Below are 25,955 nucleotides of genomic sequence, written 5' to 3' on the forward strand. Positions count from 1 at the left end.
TAGTAACTTACACATGGAGTATGACCGGTCGTACTCTACGTAATTCTGAAAAGTTATTTTTTTTCACTTTACTTCTCAGCGATGTGAGTGAGGAGAGAAAAAAAAACAGCTTTTCAGATTTACACAGAGTATGACCGGTCATACTCTGTGTAAATCATCTAAAAGGATACAACTTGTGTCCTTTTTGATGATAGTCTTTTTTCCCATGTATAATATATATATATATATATATAGTCTTTTTTCCCATGTATAATATATATATATATCATGTGTTAGGAATGATACTATTCACTATTGCAACCATTTTTTAATTATGAATTTTCGAGAGTACGTGGTTAAAAAAAGTATATTACAATTATGTAGAAATATATACTTACAAAATTTGCAAGTTGTGTTATAACAGAATATCCCATGCCCATATATATATATATATATATATATATATATATATATAAAAAGTGCAAGGCGATTTTTCTATATGATAAATTCAAGAGTATATAATAGTTAAGACTGTCAATATCATCTAAATTCATAGCAGCTGAACCCCATGGCTAATTTACTATATACTCTCCAGTATTCACGTTACATAATAAGGATTATCTCTTCTCTATAATTCATAGCCTGGAAACCTAGAGTTATCGGGTGCAAGCAGATCAAACCAGAGGCATGCTGTCCCAGCAAGTCCGTGGAAAAGAGAATAGCCATTGCCACCACTAAGTGCTTGCTCCTCAACAACCAGAGCTCTTGCATTATCACACAAGAAGCAAGAGAATGATCTTGCTCTCTCTTCATATATACTCTCTTTAGTTAATCGGTAGAGGGAAAGAAAAGCGTAGGCATTCCCAGACACACCATCAGCAAGTCCCACTTTCTTCACCAATCCATTCTTCCACACAACTTCCCCTGCTTCTATTGCCGCATCTCTCAGTTCTCTGTCACTTGGAAAAACCTGCAAAATAATTAAACACAATACCCAAGTTGTGTTGTCAATTGTCAAGCATTTACACTACAAATACTAAAGAAAATCAAGAAACCCTTTAGGACGGTAAAGAACCAATTCAACTCAAAAGCTTAAGCCGTGTTGGAAGAGATTATATTAATGGTTTTAATACTTTTCTAACACACCCCCTTGAAGGGTGGATAATACACAGACCTAACTATCTGTGCTAAGAAATTTCACAAGACTTAATTTAATAAGGGGTGCTAGGGGATCAAACCTGTGACATCAAAATTCTGATATCATATAAAACAATTATTTCAATCCAAAAGCTTAAACTGTTAGCTAAAACTAATTTTATACTTCTCTAACAAAGAGATATAATTAAGATGTTTTACCTGTGCTGCTTTGGACAATGTGATAGCCATGCCAGTTGCACCATGACCCCACTGAACTAACTTGTCCCTTGGATTCCCTTCGCTTGAAGGGTAGTTACCACTATGAGGGAAGCGTTTACTCATGAGGTATTTCAAAGTTCCCTTGACATCCTCAGCATCCTCTCTAGGAAGAGGAAAATGAAGTAGAACATGAAGGATCCCAGCAAGGCCATTTGCTGCACCCAAGTACCTAGTTCCATGCCATCTATACATCAATGGACAGTCTTTAATATCAGATGCTCCTGCTCTACCCCCAGCCAACACCGCATCAATAATAGGCATCAGAATATCAGAGGGCACTGCACCTTCTCCTATATACTTGTTTACAAATAATGCACCCCATAAGAATCCAGCTCGTCCATATAGAAGATCATATGACATTCCAAAACCACCTTCCTCGGGTCCAACTGGTAAGGCTCTCTCTTTAGCCACCTACGCATTGAAAATTCCATGAAAAATAATGGTGAGATTTTTGTTTACAAACTCTTACAAACTATAATGTGTCTCACCGGTCATACACTAATCAAGAGTAGTGTATGACCGGTCATTAATTTGTAAGAAAAATGTGTAAAGGAATCATTTCCCATAATGGTGATGTGTGAATTTGTCGTCATCAGCAATGCAAGACAGAGTGTGAATGTTCAGATTTTTTTTAGCATAATGCCACACAAATGAAAACAAAGTATGAAAATTCCCATTGTAAAGACCCTACCCCCACATTCATTTCCCTCACCTAAGGACAACGACTTTCTTAAAAGCAGGACCCCAGATGAGGTGTATGTACAAGTATACAAGTGAACGCGTGGAAATTTGATTGCTTAGCTAAAAAGAAAAATCGATGATAAATTGTGAAAGAATATTCTTCTAGACAATTCTTCCGTAAGAAAATTAATACTTTATTATTTAATACATTTTTGGAAAAAATATTTGTCGTTTTAAATTATACAACTTGTGTCATTTCACTCTCATAAAGAGGTGTGACCCACACCTTTATATTTTTTTGTCCACTCTCTTCCCTCCTTTACCTATCTCTCTCACTTAAAATGAGATAACTTTACATCCTTTAAAATGATACACATTTTTCAATTGTTAAATAATATAGACTCATTTTTATTTAAAATTTACTTAATAATTAAAGAAATGTTATGAATAAAGTGTATCAAATTATATAATAATAATATTTCTCAATTTTTGGATTGAATAAAGGTGGATGAAGAGCCAAAACGTGACTACATGTTTCATTAAAAAACACATAGCCAAAATATCGCATGCGCATAAATATTGTGTTTTCAGATTCTTAAACTGACCTCAATGAAGAGACCCAAAAACAGGTCACGCTTTTGAAGGTCCCCCATGTAATTAGCAACCACAGCACCAAGCGCATAAACGCCTCCTCTACCACACAAAAAAGTCACGTGCCTGCAACAAGTATTTTCTCCTGGTTAGATTTTTTAAAAGAAAGAAAAAAAAAAATCAAAGCTGAAGAAACAATTAAACAAATATATATATATATATATATATAAATATAAAGCTTATCGTTTCTCAAGCTGCTTGAGATAATCTTATCTCCAATTAGTAAATCATAACCGTACATACAACGATGGATCAATGACAATAAATAAAGAGAGAGAAAAAGAGAATCATAATCATTCTTTCAAAGGTGAATCAATTAATATAAGGAAATAAATAAATAAAACGATGTAGTTTTGAAGTAGCCGGAGATAAACTTATCTCAAGCTGATTGAGAAATATTTTTTCCATATATATATATACAGAAAAATATTTCTGTAGTTACTGCAAATAAGCTATCTGCATTTACTCTCAAAATGACATCGTTTTGAAATTGAAAGATTAAAAAATTATAATTATAAAAACTATAATAACTCTTAAATAAATTAAAATTACAAAAACGCCATGATTTTTTCCCCAAAATGACGTCGTATTAGGGTTACAGCAGATAGTTTATCTACAGTGACCGCAGAAAAAGCAAACTCGTATATATATATATATATATATATATATATAAGTATTAATGTAACATCATTTGCTTAAATTTGTGAGTTAAATTTGATTCTTTTTATGTTATCAGACTCTTGATATTATGAATTCGATCTTCGTCGCTTCATTTAGTTAATAATTAATTAAATTTTGTAAAATTTCTTAACACAAGTAAATAAATTAATATATTATCCACTTTTCAAGCTTAATAAAGTAAACTCTGTGTGATAAGAGATTAAGAATTAAAAATAATCTTACCTACAATTTAAACTTACCTAACGATTTAAACTTTTTAGTTAAACTGCTTCTTTACGCAATTAATTTGAAGACTAACTGCTACTGACTTTAAGAATTGTGGATATTTTTTGCAATATAACTTTAGGGAAAACATTTTCTTTTAAAGGAGAAAATTTTTCTCATGTTAGTGACTCAAAGCATATGTGAGTCCCACCTTTAATTTTTTTTCTCTTTCCACTATTTTGTGGGACCCACTTATACAATGTGTCACTAACATGAGAAAAATTTTCTCCTTTAAAAGGAGAAAATGTTTTCCCATAACTTTATTCGGGAAACTTATATATATCAGCAAAGATATAATAACAGATTATTTTATTCTCATACTTTAGCAAAAATAAATAAATAAAGTAACTTATATGATACATTAGTTACTAAGGCCAATTTGGATGAATTTCTATAAAAAAAAAAAAAATTATACCTTGCTTATTTTATAAACTTTTTATAAAAGTTAAAAATATTTAAATTTTTAAAATAATATTTATTTTTTGATATCTTCTTTTTTAAAAAACTAAAAATTTAGCTTCTAAAAAAAGATATTTTTGACTTTTTTGTGACTTTTATTTTTTTAAAAAGTAGATATTCAAATAAATTTATGAGTAAATACATTTTTCGGTCCTCATCAAATTTTACGATACCCGCTTTAGTCCCTAGCAAATAAAAAGGTTATTTGTGGTCCTAAAAAATTCAAAGTGGACATATTCTAATCCTTTTGAAGGACTAATGTGGGTATTTTTTGAACTTAAATGGATCCATTTTGAATTTTTTAAAGACCATGAATAGTCTTTTTATTTGTTAGAGACTAAAGCGGGTATCGTAAAATTTGATGAGGACCAAAAAAAATATTTATTCTAAATTTATTATTAAAAAATATTTTTTTTAAAAAAATAACTTTTGAGAAAAGAAAAACCCTTCCAAACGATCTAACTATCTAAGTACATTGGGTTAGGTACCGGACCATCAACCCAAAATGACTTTTAGTTGTACCGAACCGAACTGACAACAACAGCGCATCTCCATATAATCGTGTCTCATCGAAATATTCGTAATTTCGTACTATATCACACGAATCTTGCTAAAGTTGCCTGAGACTGACGCGACCCTCGCCATCGGAATCTCCCAGTCTCAAATCAAAATATCAAATGAAACCATCGGTGCAAACACTCTTTTCCGGCGTCTCTAAGAATAATGTTACATGAATAAAAATACCTACACACGTAATTTCATATTCTATAATTTCTATTATTTAACTATAATTAATTATATTTTTTTTTATAAACTTATATTCTATTTATGTCACCTGCATAATTGTAAGATGATGACTTTAAAGATATCGTACACCAAACATAATTCCTCCAGAAAAAAATATAATTAAATTAAATTAAGAGTAAAGTCTTTTTGTCCTTGACAAAAAACACGACCCCATATTCATTTCTTACCAAAAATAAAAAATTAGTCTCTCGTGGTCCTCATGAAATTTAAATAGATCCATTTTAATTTTTTTAAGAGATTAATGTAGTTCTTTTTTAAAATTTATGAGGCATCACAATCTCAACTAAATAAATTCACTTTAAATTTTTTAAAATCTCGAAAATAATTTTTTTTTTGTAAAAAAAAAATATAAGGATCGTGTTTTTTCTGTTAAAAACTAACTTTACTCTTAATTTAATTATATTTCTAATTTTAACGAGAGAATAGACAATACAACTGAAAATTTAAACCAAGTACAGGGAAGTACCTGAGGGAGGCACGTGCAAAAGTGGCACACGTGTCGACGATCTCCGTGCATAATAGCAAATCCTTCTGGCTACCAGTAACCTGGTACGACCTCAAGCAAGTGAAAGCTGTGCCTAGAAGACCCGTGTACACGGTCGGGTCAACCACTTCTTTCAGTTTCCAAGTCTCCTCCACCACCTGTACACATGATTTCACTACTTGTTAAGGTTTATGTTCAAGACTAACAACTTCTATATACACTATTATTCCTTTCCATGTGTTATTGTGCGAAAAAATGCAAAGAAAAAACAGACACCTAAACAAGAAATGAAAATGAACAATATTAAGACACATGCCTTGTCTTTGAGAGAAATTGCGGCTTTCAAGAATGTCTCTCTGGGAAGTGAAAGGTTTGCAGCCGTAAGATTCATGTTTTCTGTGATCAAATCAGAGGGCTCGCGTTTGCCCTCATCTTGTCCACCCTCAACCACTGAAGATGTCATTGCCTCTCTTTAGCTCTGAAATGAAAGAGTGAGCGATTTTGGCAATTCAAATTAGCAATGAAAAAAAAAAAAACACTACAAGCAAATAAATGAGTCTGAAATGAAAGAGTTTTTTTTTTTTTTTTTTAAAGGCACTAACCGAATCGTATTGAAGATCAATTGCTTGCCTACAACTATATATTATATTATATCCTTCAGCTTAGTTAAGAGGAAAACGTGTCGAGCAGTGATTCTATGGTATGGCGGTGTATGGAGAACGGTACGGCCACTTGCCACGTTTGCTACTTTTATCACGAATTGTATTCTAACTAGATTATCATGCGAATCACATGCTATTCTGGATAAGATATTTTTTTATCCCAACTCAGAGGGTTGTGGCTTGTGGGGCAGAAGAAAAGAAACCCATGTCAATGTCCACTTTTTAATCTGTAATTAAAATTCAATTGTTAAGAAAAACAACCGAATCGGTTAGAGATAATATTAAGGGTTGGTTTTTTGTCATGTGACATGACTATAGCATTTTTCTGCACACACAAATCAAGTGTGGGTCACACGCTTATAAAAAAAAGTCAGACAAAAATCAAGATACGACGCCGTATCCTTAAGATACGGATGCGGATCCTTGTTGCAGGAATGAACAGTGTCATTCCTGCAACATGATTCTTGTATTTCCCTGATATAAATCAATAAAAAAAAATCTTACAATAAAATTTTGGGTTAAATTAATTCTTTACATAGTATCAAAGTATTATGATCATAAAGTCACGAATTTAATCATCATTGCTCCTCAATTGTGGAATTAAAATAAGCATAGAGTAAACTAAAATAAAAAAATTAAAAATTAAGCTTATGTAATATCCACGATTCAAATTTAAAAAACTCTTGCATACATTTTTTTGGATTGAATTAATTCTTTACGCGGAGAATACATAATTGATTTGTTGGGCTTTTTCTATGGACATGACCCCTGGTGTATTTAATTCTATGTCCTTTCTATTTATTTGTGATGGACATTAAAATTAAAAGTATGTTAAACGTGATATCATTAACATCTACTTTTAATAAATTTAATATAACTAAGCCCATTGGAAACCTGAAAAATAAAACAAAGTCGTAAATCGATCAAATATTGGATAGACATAATGACAATGTGCCTAATATATGCTGTCAGGCTTTGACCTTTGTACATAATTAATACTACCTAGGTACTATTTTTTGTTGTCTTGAGCACACAGATATATTCAACAGCTTAATATGCTCGAAAAGTGCAAAGAAAATGCAACGAAAAGGTGTTAGCGTGTAGGATACATAGATAAGTTACTAGATAACAAAAACTGTATACAATTAATCATGATAAAAAAATAAATAGAAAATGATAAGGTTTGAAAAATAAGTTGCTATTGCATCGTTAATCAATGCTAGTGGTGAACGACAGAAGGCATAAATATAATAACTTTGCGTATTATGTCAGTTAAACATTGTCGTGGACGCTTAGGTAGTCTAAATGATTATAATTTTACTTATATCTCTGAGAAAGAAACAGAGTAGAAAAAAAAAAATTAAGAAATTATCTAAACAGATGCAAAGCAAAAAACAATATAAACACAAGTGTTTAATGTATGAATTCTTGTGGAATTTGCGTTACGTTTGTAAGTGTTCCTCATTGGATGGTTCCTTTCGGGGAGAATGATAACCTCTTCTACGTATAAGATCTCCAAATCTTCTCAACAAAGCTCTTCTTTTTCTTGAGTTTCTTTCACTCTCAGGATCATCAGACTGCGATTCATCTAGATGATCAAAATCTTCTGGAGTTCCTATTTCTGCATCATGACGTGATTCTGAGTCTGATGAATCCACTTCATCAAATATTGAACCCCTTAATGTATCATCACCGGTTTCTTTGTTGGCCTCTTCATTCCCAACTTTGTGTTGTTGCTTATAAGGAGTTATCATGTCTTTTAGATTAAGACTGAAAGTTTTGCTCAGATTCTTAGATTCTTTATGTTCCTTATCTGCTGAGCTATGTGCCTTTGCTTTCTTCCCTGATTCCTTATCCTCCTTATTATTACCTTCCTTTATTGATAATTTCTCCATATCTTCATTTTTGAACTCCTTTTTTGATGATAATGATTCCGACAGCAACCTCTTCAACTCTTTGATGTTCTCAAATGATGAAGCTTCATGAATCTTAAGCATCTCATTCTCGTGCACAAGCAAGCTAAGGCTATCTTGAAGTCGAGCATTTTCAGCCTTAGCAATCTCTGCAGCTTCTTTTGCTACATTGGATTCATTCAAGGCCTGTTTAAGTATATCACGTAACTTTTGATTTTCATCCTTTGAAACCTTGGTTTTATCCTCTGCTTCTTTGAACAACTCAAGTACTCTAGTGTTTTCATTTTGTGCTGCCAATCTTTCATCTTCAGCTCTTTTAATACAATTCACAAACTCCATTTCCTTACCATTCCATGCCAAAAGCGATTCTTCAGCTTCCAATCTAAGTCTCTCAGCTGTGTTTTTGAATCTTTCAGCTTCTTTCCTTGTAACATCTAGAAGCTCTTTGTACTTCTCTTCTGTGCTTTCTAGCATAGCTCTCCAACGCTCTGCATCCCCTTTGGTGTGTTCTAGTTCCACTTCGCTTAAGGTTAGTTTTGCCTTTACCTGGTTAGCTTCAGTTGCTACCTCTTTGAGTGCAAATGCCAAATCATCCATAGCCTTCTTGCTATTCTCTTCTGCTTCTGTTGCTGCCTTCAATTCATTTTTAAGCAAGTTCAATTCTTCAAGCAAAGTTTTGGCCTTCGTAGATAACCCATCACTCTCTTCTTTTTTTGCTTCACTTTTCATACCCTCTATGATAATGTTTTGGGTGGCACCTCCTTGAATTGCTTTTATTTTTTCTTGAAGAGAAGCAATATCAAGCTTTGACTCCTCAAGCAAAATCTTATTATGCTCTAGCTCTTTTGTTTGCATCTTCAAAGTGTCAAACAAATTCGCTTCTGATTCTTTTCGCTTGTCAATTTCGGCCTCCAATTCTTGAACTTTCATTTTATACTCAGACAATAAAGCAACTGCATTAGCCTCGGACAATTGGAATTCTGATCCTTTTTTGCTTTCATGTTTTAATGATTCCGTGCTGTTAGCTTTTATACCCATTTGTTGTTCTCTTGTTGGTTCTGAAATCCTCTTCGTTGCTAATACTTCTTCAACCATGACATTAGTCTCCACAGCAACCTTTTTCATTTCTTTAAGCTCCTTGAAAGCTTCCCCTTTCTCTTCCTCAAATTTTCCCATCTGCTCCTTCAATTGATTCAGCTTCTCATCATATTGCTCCACACGATGATGTGCTTGCATCTTTTGAACCTTGTCAATTTATATTGATCACAATCTACCCTTTTCAAAAACCACCACCATATTAGAACAAATCAAAATAATAATTCTAAAACATGGCATCATGATTACAATCACAAACAACTAAAGAAAACAAAAAAGAAACAAGTATTTGATAAAACTTGGGGACTCACATGGACTTCTTGGTGGTGGAGTTGTTCCCAAACATGAAACAATATTTTCAAGCAGCAACGTCAGGTGAACAAAAACAAGGTAATGATTGGAGACCAAAGAACGAGGATTACAGAATATCCTTTCAAGAGGAAAGCGAGGAAGCGGAATCAATGAAAAAAAGGACTTGTAGGATATGGAAGGTGAAATGTTTAATCGTAGATAAACCCTGCATTTAGGAAGCTTCTATTATTAGAATATTGAATATAGGAATAGTAACCGAGGAAATAGCAAGATAAAGAGAAGAAAGAGGGGGTTTAGTTTTCGATAATTCCGAGATTGACGTGATTTCCATAGGAACCAGGGGCTTCAAAGAGATTTCCTTAACGTTGGATCGTATTGTTATTAAGGTAAAATTTGTTGTGCCGTGCGCTGAATGAAGACGAGAGGAAGTTTGAAATTGGATGAAATCATTCGACAAACATTTGACGGAATCTACGTCGAACCAACCAATGTCCTTAATCGTTAAGACATGAAAATATTCTTGAATTGTAGGCTTCAAGCGGCTGACATAGTCCAAGTCTTTGGAGAATGATATTATATGTAAGCACGCACATTGATTAATAAAAGTTGATATAGATTAACAAAAAAAAAAAATGATATATAAATAGATTTTATGTTATGTAATAACTTCCCTACACATAATTTTATGTGGGACTCGTCCCTTGACTTTTCTCTCTCCTCTCTCTTCTCGATTGTATGTGTGAGAAAATTATGTAACATAATTAGAGATGGCAATATGGATTTAGCCCGACGGGTTAACCCGCCAAAACGGGACAGGCTGGATAGAGATTTTAAACCCACCAACCGACTTCAATTCGCCCCGCCTAGAAGTGGGTCAAAACAGGTTCAACCAGCTAGATTATAAAAAAAATTTTATAATTAGGTAGTATTTCATTTGTCATTAAATTTTTGTGATATCCAAATTTTTTTTATCTTAATATTTCCTAGAAAAATAAAAAATAACAATTTTATTTATGACAAATGTTATCTATACAGGGAGACAAATCAATTCCTAAAGAATGTTTGACAAATATTAATATACATTTAATATTAAAACTGAACAAAATTAAGATAAGTATGAAATAAAAAAAATATTAGAAAAATTAATAAAATATAATTTGTTTTTAATTTTTAAATTTTTTTTAATTGACGGGTTGGTGGGTTGACCCGCCAATCCACTATAAAATAGAGTGGGTTCATTTTTTCAACTCATATTTAATGGCGGGCCAACCCGTCCAGCTCCGTTTTTGGCGGGTTGGTGGCGGGTCAGGCGGGCCAACCCAAATTGCCACCCTTAAACATAATAAACATAAAACCCTATATAAATTGAGTAAAAGGAAATGCTAAAAATCATGGAAGAGGCATTTTTTATTGGGAGAGATTATATTTATTACCTCTCTTTTTTAACTACATTTTACGATCAAATCTTAACTGTTATTTTTTTCAATCTAATGGTTATAATTTATTGAAAATTAATAATTAATTAATTAATATGACCTAATAAATTACAACCGTTAGATAGACAAAAATCAACGTTAAAATTTAACAGGTTGGATGTATTTACCAAAATAAGCTAATCCTTAAAGCGTCGGATTGCTAATCCGTTGTACGAATTTTTGTACGAAGTAACTGGAGTTCAAACGGAGCACCTAACAACATATCTTCACAGACCAAGAACTACGAGATCGCCCCTTTCATTCTGGGGTGACGGGAAGTAGTAATTATAATCTCCCCTTTTTCATAACCTTCCTACTCATCTCCAAATTAGAATCTTAATTAATTAACTTTTAGTCTTTCTTTCTCCTCGATTCTAATCTTAATTAAAAAAAAGTAAATAGTGTAAATAAATATAAAAAATATATATATATAGACATAATATTCTATCTATTTTTATAATATTTATATTTATATTCAAAGTATAAACCTTAAAGTCTTCTTTTTTTTCATTTAGAAAAAAATGTTAAAATCTTTATGTATGAAAGAGGGATCAATACATCAAGAATAATTTTTTATCAAATGTTTTCACAAACCCCACCGATAAATTGAAATTTCATATAATGTAGAAAGTTTAAAACAATAGCTTCCCAAAATCAAAATAGTTGGCTCTTACAAGTTACAAGTAAAACTCTTCGGAGCCTGCGATACTCTTCAGCATTATATGTAATGTAATCATCCTTAACGCAATGTAAATATCCTTAATGTTTGGGTGAGATGCATCCCCTGTAACAAAACAATGGAATTTGTTTCCAATCTGCATCCAACTATGAACCATAAGCTCTATGTTTCGTAAATCCCTTGATCTTTCATCATAACTCTGACTTCGATGACATCTTTCCTCTTGTCGATAGCGGAATTTATTGTAGACAAAATTCACTCGCCATACCCACTTGCGAAACTATGCATGAGGGAACAACCTTCCCTTTGCATGATTTTCTAGATAGAGACATTTGTTACTCGTATGTTATTTAACATTATCATATAATGCGAGAAGATTCTAAATTTATATAGGTAAATTAATAATAATAAAGAAATAAAAAAAAAATTAGAATAGGAAATTATAAAATCATTACCATTGATTTTTGGGCCATAACTCATCAAATATAAAAATTCAGGTTCTCTTAGCCAGGCTTCAGGGCTTTTTTGATCATTGGACAACGTTTGATAAAAAAACATCTTATCTTAATGTATTTTCCAAAAGTTTTTTTAGATTATACAATCAATCTCGTATGTTAACCATACAGGACAAGTCCCGCACACCAAGAATGGAGGATTCAATGCCAAAATGAAAGTCCTGCATGAAAATACTACGAGACTAGTCCAATACGAATTCCATGAGGGACTTAAGTTTATTTTGCCTATTTATACAATTTTATTCAAATTATGATATTTGATATTTAACTTTTCGTAGATTACATTTACAATAGAAGATATCACTTTAGGTTTGACAGGTTGTTTCAATAGGCCAATTTCGATATTTTAAAAATGAATCATGCAAAAAGTCAGGTGTAGCATGCTGACATGAGTTCGATTCCTGATCATATATATGAAAAATATTTTATTGATAAAGGCAAAATTTATTTTAATGATCACAACGCTTGTATTAATTTTTGGTTGTTGATTAGGAGATACTTTAAAAAAAACTCAAAGAAAAATTAGGCGCAAAGTCAATGTGATTTAACATGCAGAGTTATTAGGGAAACAATATGAATTTTAGTTTTTGCAGACCACTTTATGTTTGTTTCAAATATCGAAGAGCTGTTTAAATTTTTTGCAAATATCAAAGTTCAAATAAATTCCATATGGAAATCGTACAGGACTAGTCTTATGCTGACAATGAATCTCACATTCTTGGCGTATAGGACTTATCTTGTATAGTCAACAAGCAAAATTGACCACATTAATATGGAAAACACATTAAAGTGGAATATCTTTTGGTCAAAGGTTGCACAATTAGGTTCGTTTTTTTTTAAATTATTTTAGATAATTTTATTTATTGCTCAGCGAAACAATGTCATCTTGAAACATAAATCATGATTTGTTTTTAAATTTTAATTTATTTCAAGATTATAATTGTCTTTATCATTCTTATTTTTTAATTTTTCAAACGCGAAATGACGTTTTAGTGAACATTAATAAATATTATAAATAAATATTTGAAAATGTGAACATTTTACTAAGTATGATAAAATATTATTAGATGATGATAAAAAAATTATACTTAATTAAAATTAAGGTATTAAACCCTTGAGTTATGGAGTCTATTTACTTATATTTGGGGCTTAATACTGACTCTAGATCTGTAAAAGGCTCTGATACCATGTAAAGAATCTTGGGATACACCACCTCTCAAAAGCTAGCTCAAAGGGAGGGAGCCCTCTCACACAAGAGCTCATTGAATTTGAAGAGTGAACAATGAAACAGGCCCAGCCTACCTGTGCTAAGAAACGCCACAAGAGAAAGTGGGGAGCGGGCGAGGCTCTGATACCAAGTTAAGAATCTTGGGATAAGATCTCATTGAGTGACACTTGATTGGAACGTAATAACGTAAAGGAAAAAATCAACATTTCTCCGCTGAAAATAACAAAAGATCATTCCTTCACAAAACATTGGACAAATGAAAAATAAATTAACAAGGAAAAAAGAAAACCCGATTCAGTTCAAAATTTATAATAGCATTAGATATTGTTTTAAATAAATTATTGGTTTGCAGGATCTCTCATGGTAGGGAGGAAAGTTAAGAGATCAATAGAGCCTGTTTGAATCCTCTTATTTTTAAGCTAGGAGCTACTTATAAGCTAAAGCTAAAAATAAGAACTTAAAAAAAAACTAAAAGCTGTTTGGTAATTACATAAAAAATTTAGCTTAAAAATTACTTAAAAGCACACGTTTCAAGTAAATTATTTCTCTCGCTATCTTTATAACTCTTCATTTAAAAAAAAGCACACAATTCAAGAAAAACAGATAAGAGCTTAAAAAAAAGCTCCTCCTAGGAGCTTTTAGTTTTTAGCTTTTTCTTCAATATAAAAAAAAAGCTTTTCATTATAAGAATTTTTTTCAAAATCTATTTGGCCTAGCTTATGCTTATAAATAACTTCTAGCTTAAAAATAAGAGGATCCAAACAGGCACTAAAAGTCCACTACCACGAAAATTAGGATCAAGGTGTCAATTATTGGACAGATGACAAAAGCACAATTCGCAGTACCGAGCAACGTGGAATTCATTTATAGCAATGTACCGAACAATTCGCAAGAATCTTGAATCAAACTGAAAGAAATGCCAACAATATGGCTGCAGATAAACCAAATCTGAACATTTGAATTAAAGAATTAACTCTACACAATTTGATGTTTGGGGTCTATATATTACGGCTGGATCGCCCACCAATTACAGTAATAAATCTATGTTAGTTCACTATATCTAACGACATAGGAACAAAAATCCTAGAAAAGATCTAGAATCGCAGATGCCCTATAAGTTAAACAAATCGTCAAGCAATAAACAGTGCAACAGTTGTAAAAAAGATTATATTTGGTCCACAATCCCAATGATCACTTTTGCGGTAGATTTGCTTAACGCTTGTTGTGCAACCATTAACAACTGAAGTTCAACACCAAATACCAGTAAACAATTATGATAGTAATACGAACAAACAAGTGCATTAACCTAGCTACAACAACATTAGATGGCAACAAAAAGTTGTCCCATAGAATTTAGAGTGACTACACAACGAGAAAAATGAAAGCTCCCACGTTGTTCAACACAGACCCAATTTCTGAAAACAAACCTTAACAATTCCTGGCAGTACCCATTAATGTGACGACTCCCAACAGACACACCTATATCACCTAGCAATCTATTGTTTCAATAAAATACAACCGAAAAACAAAAAACACTAACAGCAGCCCCACCCAAATCTTCAGCGCAGCGAACATATCAACTCAAGCACGTTCACCACGAATCCTTCTAGCCAGCTGGATATCCTTAGGCATGATAGTGACACGCTTGGCATGGATAGCACACAGGTTGGTGTCCTCAAAGAGTCCAACAAGGTATGCCTCAGCAGCTTCTTGTAGTGCAAGCACAGCATGGCTTTGGAAACGTAGGTCAGTCTGCAACAATAACCCAGTTCTTAATTATTAGCTATGATCCAAACAAACAAGATTTAACTAACAGCAGCAATAACACAACAATACCTTGAAGTCCTGAGCAATTTCACGAACCAACCTCTGGAATGGGAGTTTCCTGATCAGGAGCTCAGTACTCTTCTGATATTTCCTAATCTCACTGTTTCAAGCACCAATACATCATTAGATACCAGGGCTATAAAAATTAAATAGCACAAACGACAGTTCTTAGCAGTTATATTTCGCTACTCACCGAAGAGCAACAGTTCCAGGACGGTAACGATGTGGTTTCTTCACACCACCAGTTGTTGGTGCAGACTTACGTGCAGCCTAGAACCAAAAAAAAAAAAAAAAAAAAAAACCATTAGACAAAAATTCAAACACATAACACAAATCACACAAACGATGATTAATAATATGATTCAAAACAGACCTTGGTTGCAAGCTGCTTCCTAGGAGCCTTTCCACCAGTGGATTTACGAGCAGTTTGCTTTGTACGGGCCATCTGTAACAAGGACCAACAATAACTTCAGAAGACATCCTCTAATTGAATAATATAATACACACATATATACATATATATTGGGGAAAACAAACGAAGACCAAATTAAGGATATTCATGTCGATCCAGAGAGTCGTTAACAAAAAAAAAATAAGACCCATGGTTACCGACATAATTCAATTCTCAACTCAATTCAAAAATACAACATCGGTCGAGTTAAATTATCGCCTATTAAGCCAAATTAAGGAACTGGAACCCTAGAAAAAAAACTAATTGACAATGTTAAAGCGATGGCACCAGAATTAGTTCCTTAGAGGAATAGAGAAATCAAACAATAAAAACGAGAAACGAATGGAAACCCTTATTATGCAAACTATGAGAAACCTAAGACATGATAATAACCATTGTACCCAACCCTATACAAGACTCAAACCCTCATATTCCCTGCAACCCCGTTGAGAAACCTAAGACACATTCGAATTTTTGAAAGAACGAAAACGCGCAATAATTTACAACAACGAACAAAAAAACAGAAACCCTAATTTCCTAAATCAACAAATAAAAACTAACCTCGAAGGACTTTGTTCTCTTTCTCTAAAACTCGTTTGCTGAATCTCAAAGAGAAGAATCTAAAGATTTTGAAAGAAAAGAGTAGACGAGCTATATATAGCGCGTGGGTGGAGGCGTAGGTAACTGATCGGACGGATACAAATGACTATCCGTGTGTTTTTTCCCGTTACGATCCGACGGTTGCTGAAGTGTTGGGCTGTGTTTTCTCAATTCAAATGAACGACTTCGATGCTATTTGGGGCGCAACACACGGATCGTGAGGTTTATTTGTTTGCTCCTCATTGGTTGCTTCAATACACCAGTTGTAGCATTCATATTCAATTTTTTATTTTTTTTTTGGTTGGAAAAAATTCAGTAGGCCTGGAATAAACGACTTTTTTTTCTGCTGATACTTTCTTTTTGGGCCTTAGCCCATCAAAGATGAAAATTTCAGAGGTTCCCCTCAGGTAAAGTACAGGCCTGGGGCATAATATAATACAAGGTCCAGATTTCACTACCTGTAGCTTGAACGCAATACACCAAGGAATATATAGAATTTCTCATCTAAAACTTAATAAATAAATCATCACTTTATAATTCCTAAGTCAGAAGGGCATTTAAAGCATGGCCAGGGTACAGGAAAAAATATGGACGTTTGGTATAAGGTATTTTTTAAGATTTTTAGAAAATTAAATTTTTCTGAATTTTTAATTTTAGATATTATGATAAATTGAATGTAAAAATCATATTTTTGAAAATCGAGATCCTCGGATAAAAAAAATTTTCTCTTCTACCAAAAAAGACTAACGACATGTTTCAATACTGTTTTTGAAAAAAAAAATTTATTTTTAAAAATTAAAATACAAAAAAAGAAAATGCTTGAATGCCTATTTTTCTTTAATTGTTTTCAAATTGTATTTGTAGAATAATAAATCAAAAATAAATTTTAATTATTTCTATTTTATTTAACTTGTTTTAGTAAATATGATATTCCCATTTTAAACTATGATTGCTATCAGTAATATCCTCTGTGTAATTTCCGCCACCTGATTGTAATTGGATCATTTTAAATTTTTAAAAAATTATTCTCAAAATAAAATTTATTAAATATTAATGTTTCCATTAACAAAAAATATATATAGAATCAGTCCCTCGTTTCTTTATTTAAAAGTGGTTGTGATTGTATAAAATAAAATAAAAATAAAATTGGTTGTCAAATATTACATGCAAGTAAATTTCTTAGATATCGATCCCACACATCCTTAATCAGTGTCATCCACCCCAACCTTTTCTTTTTTTCCTTTATTCCTCAACAACATTTATATTGACGTAAAATATGTGGAAAATGTGAGAGATGTTATACGCAATGTTTTTACGATCTCAAATAGAAAAAATATGTATCATTTTAAAGGAATGTAAAGTTATGTCATTTTAAGTGAGAGAAAAAAATAAATAAAGAATGAGAAAGAATGAAAAAAAAATATAAAAGTGAATCTCACCTCTTTGTGAGGGTGAAATGACATAAATTGTGTCATTTAAAACGACAAACATTTTTTCTATCTCAAATATCATAATATCATATCATGCTAAAATAATCGAAGCCATTTTATTCAAATAAAGTGTGAAGGATCTGACAATAAGATGGATAGTATAAAGCGTAATTATTCAGGCAAGTGTACCTCAATATAACGAAAGGTTGTACTTGAACCTCTGTTGGTGGATATCAAATTTGATGGAGATTAGATTTGAAAGTCAAAATTGGCTGCACAAAGATCCCACCTTGATGGGTCTACATGAGAGTAAAAACAAAAAAATGGTTTTTGATGCGGAAGCATAGACAATCTATGCGTCTCATGTTTTAGGATCTGCCCGTTAAACATGTAGGGTTTAAAATTCATACTTTTTTTCATTTGAAGGTGTCAAAGTGGATGACTCCACCTAACAGTAATCCACACGGCTACCTCTTGGTTGCTTCTAAGAAACGCTTTCTCCCTGAACCCTCCCTTTCCTTGGAAGCTCGCTAGGCTGCGGCAAGGTGGAGACTTTCAAGTGTTTTTGTTTATTTTTCTCAAGACTGTGATGTTGTCTTGAGGTTAGGTGAAAGGACCAATAATGGAGGAAGAGAGATGAAGAGAAAGAGGGGCAGCCAAAAATTAGGATTTTTTTTTTTTTTGATAACAAAAATTAGGATTTTAGTCCAGAGAGGTGCTGTATGTCTTGATCTGAAGAAAAAGACGTTACTTTAACGTGGTTCAGCAAATCCCTTAATCAGCATTAAAAGATGGATGTTACATTAACGTTTCCTCATCAAATCCCTTATTCAGCATTAAGAGATGGACGTTACATTAACGTTTCCTCATCAAATCCCTTAATCAGCATTAAGAGATGGACGTTACATTAACGTTTCCTCATCAAATCCCTTAATCAGCATTAAGAGACAGACGTTACATTAAATATAATTTTATTTAAATTCATAATTCAAATAAAATAGAAATAATAAATCTCTATCTAATCATATTAGATAGGATAATTCAAAACTATCCTTAATTACCTAACCTCTTGAATTTAAATAAAATTAAATTCGATTTTATCCTAGCCCGCAATTTAAATTTGAATTCAAATTCGGAATTCGAAAATTCAAAATTCGATTTGCGCCAAAAACTTATTTTGGCCAAGTCAACTATTTGGGCTTATTAATAGAAAAATTAATCTTTCACTAATAGTCCAAAGGCGCATGATGATAGTGGACTTGGAGTTCAACTCCAACCCAATTACACCTATAGTCTTGAAAAATCCAATAACACTCATTGGTCCAAACTTGCTAAATGTAAGCAATCAAGAATAACCTTAGTGTGTGACCCATTAGGCTCAATTAGTCACTGACATAAATAAACTTGAACCAATTAAACTCGTTTAACAGGCCCAATTTATCTAATGACCACATAAGACACTAGCAACGCTCTGTAGCCCCATAACTAATTGAGTTGATCAAGTGATCTACCTTTCTAATTTGGATACCGTGCCGGCATCATCCCTCACAACGTCATTCACATTTAGTCGAGAGTAAGGATAGAGTATCATATCTCTTTATTGACTAAATATAATATTTCACAGGAACTAGGAATCTTCTTCCATTGACTCTAAGATAGATCATGACTCTTCATGATCTCTTACTATGCATAGATTCCCAAGTCAACTAGAAGTCATCCAAGCCTTACCGGTCTTGTGAACGACTAATCCCTTGTAGGGGATTGTGAAGTCCTTTCGGCATGTTCATCTATACTCATGTATTCGAGTCATACCCAAGAGTACACTGTTCTCCCCATTTTTCAGGCGGATAAAGTTGTACAGTCAAAGTATAACTCTAGGACATAGTATTCGATGACATCCTTAAGTCTAGGACGATCTGCACTACCAAACGATGAGAGACTTTACAAATCCAATGATACTCTCTATAATGAATCCTTGTGGAGTCTCTCGGTGGGTCAGTTCAGTGCTATCTGTTCTCTAACAGATCCACCCACGACATCACCTAAAACATCACCGTGCCTGCATTCCATGAGGTTCCTACCTCGTATCTTTATACAAGTAAATGACGTCGTACTAGTCTTATTGAGATCACCAATACCCTTTCTTAGTGATTCAAAACCAGGAACAGATTTTAGATAATAGACATACAGTGTCATCGAGTCCTCATGATCATGATCCCTATCATAGATCCCCGAGTGAACACCTGCTCTATTCATAGGGTCTTTATCTTTATTCACATATTAACAATAAAATATTGGCGAGACATAAATATGATAAAGATAAAGTTTGCTCAAATTTATAAATCATGAAATACCACTTCGAAAAAGGTGTTCATTTGATAAAACAGATTGTCTCTTGGACACCTATATACTAACAAGATGGTGGCTACAGGTTACTCATTCGTGCATTTCGATAAGCAAAAGGAGTGGTATGCCTGCAAACACCTCATTGCTCAAATCAATACGTGCATGAGATAGAATGTATGAGATTAAAAGCATAATATTGGTCATTGTCAAGATGTCGAAGCCTTTACTTATGTATGACAATAGGGACAGTTGACTTTGTTAAGTGTTTAAGATGCTAGTAAGGGGCCTTGGATTTAGGGAATTTCATTACAAGAGTTGTTATTGGGTTTAATATTTACTGATTATGTCATCTTTGTCTTGTAATGGGGGTTTATGCGAGGCACAAGAACCAATCCATAACAAATTACTTATGTAGGTTCTAAGCACCAATCTAGAACAAAAGTCCTGGAACTTGATACTGTGTGAAGTCAGAGTATCGAGTTGAATTGATGTCTCGCTTGCTGGATTGGTTTGGGTGTCCTTGTCAAGCTGCAAATGTGGTTTATGTTTTGAATAACTAGGTCCAAAGTTCATTACTTCTTTTGCAGCTTGCACAAGGGATAAAATATTTGCATAGTTTAATTATCAAAGCATTTGAGCTATGAATACAACGTAAAACAGTGAATTTGATGCAAAACGATGAGTAAAAGTTTGCCCATCTCGACACGGCTCTTGTTACTTCTTGTTGGCATAATTCGTAATTGGGTTAGGGAGACATTATATTGTCTAACCTAGAATTGGGTTGGGGAGACATTCTACTCGGAAATTGGATATATATAGGGTGATTTTTTGCTCAAACATCCCAAAACTAGGCATAAGGAGAATTTATGCTCACCTATCTTATACTACACAAAAATAAGTGTTTACTGTCATTTTGTGGGGTTAAAGAAAATGATACCATACGTTGCAATTTTTAGTAGGTTTAGGACCCCGATAACTAATTTTTTTTAGCGATTTAGATGATAATGTGGAGGCTTTGAACTGCCAGGAAATTTTAGGTCAATTTTTTATATTTTTTTATTGATTTTCTCACATTTTGGTTATTTGTTACAAATTAGTTTAAAAATTTTAAATTATAATTTTAAAAATTTTAGGTCACACTTCTCTTATACTTGTCTCTTTCACTTGACCACCATCTCTCTTGGCGGCACTTCTCTTCTCCTTCGTGCTCTTTCGTTCACGTTCTGTTATGCTCTTGGTTGTCGTTGCACTTAATATTTTTAGTATTATCTTATATTCGCATGTGATGTCTCCTCTCACATTTGTCACTTTCTAATTTCACGCTTTTTCCCATATTGTGCTAGGGTTTAATTGAAGCTTCAACCCACTCCTTGCTTTTTCCATGATTTGCTTCTTGGAAACCTCTTCCTTGAAGTCAACGAACTTGGGAGAGATGATGAAGTTCTCAAGTCTCTCAATCTCTTTTATCTACGATTCTGAAGTTCTCATTCTTTCTCTCTGTTGGGGTTTATTTTACTTTTTGATTTTTTTTACAATAATTTAGTTTCGCTTTAAAATATTTCTATAACACAGAGAACACCAATTTTCAACTTCTTTGCCTTTGCGGGTTTAGGTAGGTTGTTATTTCTCATGTGAGTTTTCTGCCTCCTCTTATGGTGCGTTGTTTTTTTTTTGCTTCCCGATTTATTGAATTTTGTGCAAACTCTTTGTTTCTTTTATTAAAGTGCTTATGGTTTTACCAAATATTGAAATTGTCATATTACTCAATAAACAACAAGAAGTATGCCAGGTAGTGATGCAAATTTAGACTTAGAGTAATCAAATGATTGTTTTGCTTTTTGATGGTACAATCATCTCAGTAATTTTAAGACTTGATTCCTTGTTTATTCTTGTTAATTATCTATATTATACTTTGAATTTGGATGAGACAGTGCAATTAAGGCAATAAACTTTAACTCTCCAAATGTGCAGCTTTATTGTTGTTTACCATTATTACTAGTACTAAAAAATAAATTGGCTAACAAATCAAGTGATGAGATAGTGCCCAATCCCCAAATTATGATATATAAAACTTTCAATTCATATATAGGCAGTTTGAAGCTGCCACAAAATAAGAAAAATAGTAGAGATTTAGGGATGTCAAAAATGTTAAACAAATTGTGCAGTCTACACCCTCCATAAAGTTAAACATAGTAACATTCTCAATGCTTTGCTTGATGTTGATGGTCCTGACAGGTGTTTGTGGCGTTTGGAAGGTAAGGGTGGTGTATCTGTCAAAGCTGTTTATTCTTATATTCTGGACCAGGTTAGTTCGGTTGGTAATATTAGGCATAACTGGTCATGTCTGTGGCAGTGGTTTGGTCCTCAAAGGGTCAAAATTTTTATGTGGAAAATTATGCATGGGAGACTTTTAACTAAGGCTCGAACTGCTCTTTGGGGTAATGGTGATGATCTGTGTCCGATTTGTGGCTTTGAGAAATAGACGGTCCTCCATTCTCTAAGAGATTGTTCGTATGTCTATTCAGTTTGGGTGTGCCTGGTGCCACCTGAGCATGGTCATAGTTTTTTTCGTGGAGATCTCGACTCTTGGCTTCATTTTAATTATAATTTGCAGTCTACAGGTAGTACTATGCAGAATTGGTTGTCCGTATTTTTTGTAGCTTGTTGGAAGTTTTGGGTGTGGAGAAATGAAGTTTGTCGTGGCTCTACAATGCCTTCGGTTATTGATAGTGTAAGGATTATTAGAAATCTTGTTGTTGATATTCAGTATGCTTGCTCTACTCAATCAAATCGTTATGTGAAACGAAGAACTATGGTTTTGGATGTTTCATGGCAGTTTCCTGATTATGGTATGATTAAAATCAATTCTGATGGTGCTGCTCGTGGTAATCCTGGTTCTGCTGCTTGTGGTGGTGTGATGAGGGATGCGAATGGGAGATGGTTGGGTGGGTATGCTTATCGATTGGGTAATTGTAATGCCTTCAGAGCTGAATTATGGGGGGTGCTTAGGGGTTTGGAGATGGTTTGGAGCTCAGGCTATCGCAATGTGTTGATCGAAAGTGATTCTTCTAGTGTAATCACTCTGCTATCCAAGAATGGTATAGCAATCCGTGAGTGTCATCTGATATCTCGCATACAGATTTGGATTCAGAAAGATTGGACAGTTTCTTTTCGTCATACATTTCGAGAAAGCAACACTGTTGCTGATTGGTTGGCCAATTTTTTACTTGATGATCATGAGCAGCCTGATAATAGAGTTTGGTGGGATCCTCCTCCGGGTGTTTAATTTTTGCTGCTTGCTGATTTGACTTCTATTAGTAGACCACATGAGGTGGTTTGTAGTCCTTAGGTGTTCTTTCTGTCTGTTTTCCTGTTGTTTGTTTGGGCTTAGGCCTTTTATTTACCAAAAAAAATGTTAAACATTTTGTAGACTTTTTTAACCTACAAAAAGTCAAACACATTGTGGAGGTTAGAGAATGCCATAAATTGCAATATTTTATGGAGGTTTTTAACCTACATAAAGTCAAACATATTAGGGAGTTTGGAAAATGCCAGAAATTACAATATTTGTGAGGGTCTGAAACATCTAGAAAATACTCTAACAAATAGTGAGTTGCAGGCAGAAATACCACAAAATATGTTATGGTGCAAATTGAGGAGACTTTATGCTCGCTTATACAGAAGTGGTTTAGAGAAACTTTATAATCACCTATGACAGAATTGAGTACAGAAGGGGCTTTCTGCTCGCCTATCACGAAGGGTTAGGAAAACTTTTCATTATCCCAAAATTGAGTTAAGGAGACTTTATGTTCGCTTAACAATGTCTAGACAAGTGTGCCTGGAAATATTGAAATGTTCTTTTTTCGGTGGATAAAAGGGGTGATGTTGTTGCTTTACTCTTCGACGCTCAAATCAGTAAGGATATGCCATAGGATGTACAAGGTTAGAAGCATATTAGTGAAGATGTCGAATGAGGGTAAAGTCCTTTGCTTTTGTATGGCAACATGTTTAACATTAACCGATCGTGCCATTTTTGATCTTGTAACTGGGAAGTTGACCAAAAAAAAAAATGTATGCGAAACCCATGAACCAATCCATAACAATAACAAAATAATAAAAGGAATTTGGAAAACCTGATCGAGTTTCTATTAAAATTTGACCAGACAAACATTCGTTTGAGTTGTCCACATATATATTTGAACAACTTAAATAATATACTCTTAAAATGAGCTCTGGAATTAGACTAATTAATTAATTGTTCATTTAAGTTTAGACGTTTTAGCATGACCCATTAATCGAGGAATCAAATTGTTAAAACATAACAATTTTATATTAAGGTAAACTTATAAATAAGTTAAGTTATAGGTCAAACATGCGAATTTCAAAAACTAATTTTTTTACCTTGTTGGTTGTTAGCTGTAATACACGCTTTATCTTTTCTTTTATCATATTTGATAATTTATCATATATTGCAAACGTCACTGTCACTGTCACTCTTCTCAGAAACCTCTTTCCCGAATTCGAACTTGAGAGAGACGATGAAGTTCTCTGGTTTCTCAATCTCTTTTTATCTTTGATTATGAAGTTCTCATTCTTTCTCTTTGTTGGGGTCTATTTTACTTTTTGATTTTTTTTACAGTAATTTAGTTTAAAAAATTTCATTAACACAGAGAACATCAATTTTCAACTTCTTTGCCTTTGCAGGTTTAGGTAGGTTGTTATTCTCAGGTGAGTTTTCTGCTTCCTCTTATGGTTTGTTGTTTTCTGTTGCTTCCCAGTTTTGTTGAATTTTGTGCAAATTCTTTGGTTTTTTTTTATTAAAGTGCTTATGGTTTTACCAAATATTGAAATTGTCATATTACTCAATAAACAACAGAAGTATGCCAGGTTGTGATGCAAATTTAGACTTAGTAATTAAATGATTGTTTTGTTTTTGGATGGTGCAATCATCTCAATAATTTTAAGACTTCATTCCTTATTTATTCTTGCTAGTTATCTATATTATACTTTGAATTTGGATGAGATAGACCAATTAAGGCAATCAACTTGAATTCTCCAAATGTGCAGCTTTATTGTTGTTTACCATTATTACTAATACTAAAAAATAAACTGGCTAACAAATCAAGTGATGAGATAGTGCCCAATCCCCAAATTATGATATATAAAACTTTCAATTCATATACAGACAATTTGAAGCTGCCACAAAATAAGAAAAATAGTGGAGATTTAGGGATGCCAAAAATGCTAAACAAATTGTGGCAGTCTACACCCTCCATAAAGTTAAACATTTTGTAGACTTTTTTAACCTACAGAAAGTCAAACATATTGTGGAGGTTAGAGAATGCCATAAATTGCAATATTTTGTGGAGGTTTTTAACCTACATAAAGTCAAACATATTAGGGAAGTTGGAAAATGCCAGAAATTGCAATATTTGTGAGGGTCTGAAACATCTAGAAAATACTCCAACAAATAGTGAGTTGCAGGCAGAAACACCACAAAATATGTTATGGTGCAAATTGAGAAAACTTTATGCTCACTTATACAGAAGTGGTTTAGAGAAACTTTATAATCACCTACGACATAATCAAGTACAGAAGGAGCTTTCTGCTCACCTATCACGAAGGATTAGGAAAACTTTTCATTATCCCAAAATTGGGTTAAGGAGACTTTATGTTCGCTTAACAATGTCTAGACAAGTATGCCTGGAAATACTGAAATGTTGTGTTTAAATCTTTGTTGATGGAGATTAAATAATGGTTGCAGATCTCCTTTTTTCGGTGGATAAAAGGGATGATGTTGTTGCTTTACTCTTCGACGCTCAAATCAGTAAGGGTATGCCATACGATGTACAAGGTTAGAAGCATATTAGTTAAGATGTCGAATGAGGGTAAAGTCCTTTGCTTTTGTATGGCAACATGTTTAACATTAACCGATCGTGCCATTTTTGATCTTGTAAGTGGGGAGTTGACAAAAAAAAAATGTATGCAAAACCCATGAAC

General features: G+C 33.2%; 3 protein-coding genes across 4 annotated transcripts; all 3 read right to left on the minus strand.

Moving 5' to 3' along the window:
- Nucleotides 1-464: 464 nt before the first annotated feature.
- Nucleotides 465-6,048, minus strand: LOC133283709 (lanC-like protein GCL1). The gene is made up of 6 exons (XM_061480614.1): nt 6,025-6,048; nt 5,739-5,900; nt 5,405-5,580; nt 2,682-2,793; nt 1,336-1,806; nt 465-949 (listed from the first exon to the last, which is right to left on the minus strand). The coding sequence occupies exons 2-6, from the start codon at nt 5,883-5,885 to the stop codon at nt 608-610; spliced, it is 1,248 nt and encodes a 415-aa protein (XP_061336598.1). The 5' UTR covers nt 5,886-5,900; nt 6,025-6,048; the 3' UTR covers nt 465-607.
- Nucleotides 6,049-7,526: 1,478 nt separating this feature from the next.
- LOC133283706 (WEB family protein At3g02930, chloroplastic) lies at nt 7,527-9,233 on the minus strand. Its single transcript, XM_061480610.1, has one exon. The coding sequence runs from the start codon at nt 9,231-9,233 to the stop codon at nt 7,527-7,529; it is 1,707 nt and encodes a 568-aa protein (XP_061336594.1).
- Nucleotides 9,234-14,547: 5,314 nt separating this feature from the next.
- On the minus strand, nt 14,548-16,790 carry LOC133283689 (histone H3.3). Of its 2 annotated transcripts, none has more exons than XM_061480588.1 (5): nt 16,778-16,790; nt 15,502-15,590; nt 15,322-15,398; nt 15,138-15,228; nt 14,548-15,053 (listed from the first exon to the last, which is right to left on the minus strand). In XM_061480588.1, exons 2-5 carry the CDS (start codon nt 15,571-15,573, stop codon nt 14,883-14,885), a joined length of 411 nt encoding a protein of 136 aa, XP_061336572.1. In that variant the 5' UTR covers nt 15,574-15,590; nt 16,778-16,790; the 3' UTR covers nt 14,548-14,882. The 2 variants fall into 2 exon arrangements, with proteins under 2 accessions (XP_061336572.1, XP_061336571.1); XM_061480587.1 differs by lacking the exon at nt 16,778-16,790 and adding an exon at nt 16,141-16,227 and having other exon boundaries at nt 15,502-15,573.
- Nucleotides 16,791-25,955: the final 9,165 nt, after the last annotated feature.

The sequence above is a fragment of the Gastrolobium bilobum genome, unplaced genomic scaffold (assembly GCF_033153095.1).
Source record: "Gastrolobium bilobum isolate Gb01-03AN ecotype WA unplaced genomic scaffold, APGP_CSIRO_Gbil_v1 utg7888, whole genome shotgun sequence".
Taxonomy (NCBI): domain Eukaryota; kingdom Viridiplantae; phylum Streptophyta; class Magnoliopsida; order Fabales; family Fabaceae; genus Gastrolobium; species Gastrolobium bilobum.

Excerpts from the sequence above, each read along its gene's own strand:
- LOC133283709 (XM_061480614.1), bottom strand. The coding sequence starts at position 5,885 with ATGACATCTTCAGTGGTTGAGGGTGGACAAGATGAGGGCAAACGCGAG. Across the intron at positions 1,807-2,681 it reads TTTTGGGTCTCTTCATTGAG|GTGGCTAAAGAGAGAGCCTT; the intron begins GTCAGTTTAAGA and ends TTCAATGCGTAG. Across the intron at positions 950-1,335 it reads CATTGTCCAAAGCAGCACAG|GTTTTTCCAAGTGACAGAGA; the intron begins GTAAAACATCTT and ends ATTATTTTGCAG.
- LOC133283706 (XM_061480610.1), bottom strand. The coding sequence starts at position 9,233 with ATGCAAGCACATCATCGTGTGGAGCAATATGATGAGAAGCTGAATCAA.
- LOC133283689 (XM_061480588.1), bottom strand. The coding sequence starts at position 15,573 with ATGGCCCGTACAAAGCAAACTGCTCGTAAATCCACTGGTGGAAAGGCT. Across the intron at positions 15,399-15,501 it reads GGAAGCAGCTTGCAACCAAG|GCTGCACGTAAGTCTGCACC; the intron begins GTCTGTTTTGAA and ends TTTTGGTTCTAG. Across the intron at positions 15,229-15,321 it reads CCTGGAACTGTTGCTCTTCG|TGAGATTAGGAAATATCAGA; the intron begins GTGAGTAGCGAA and ends TGCTTGAAACAG.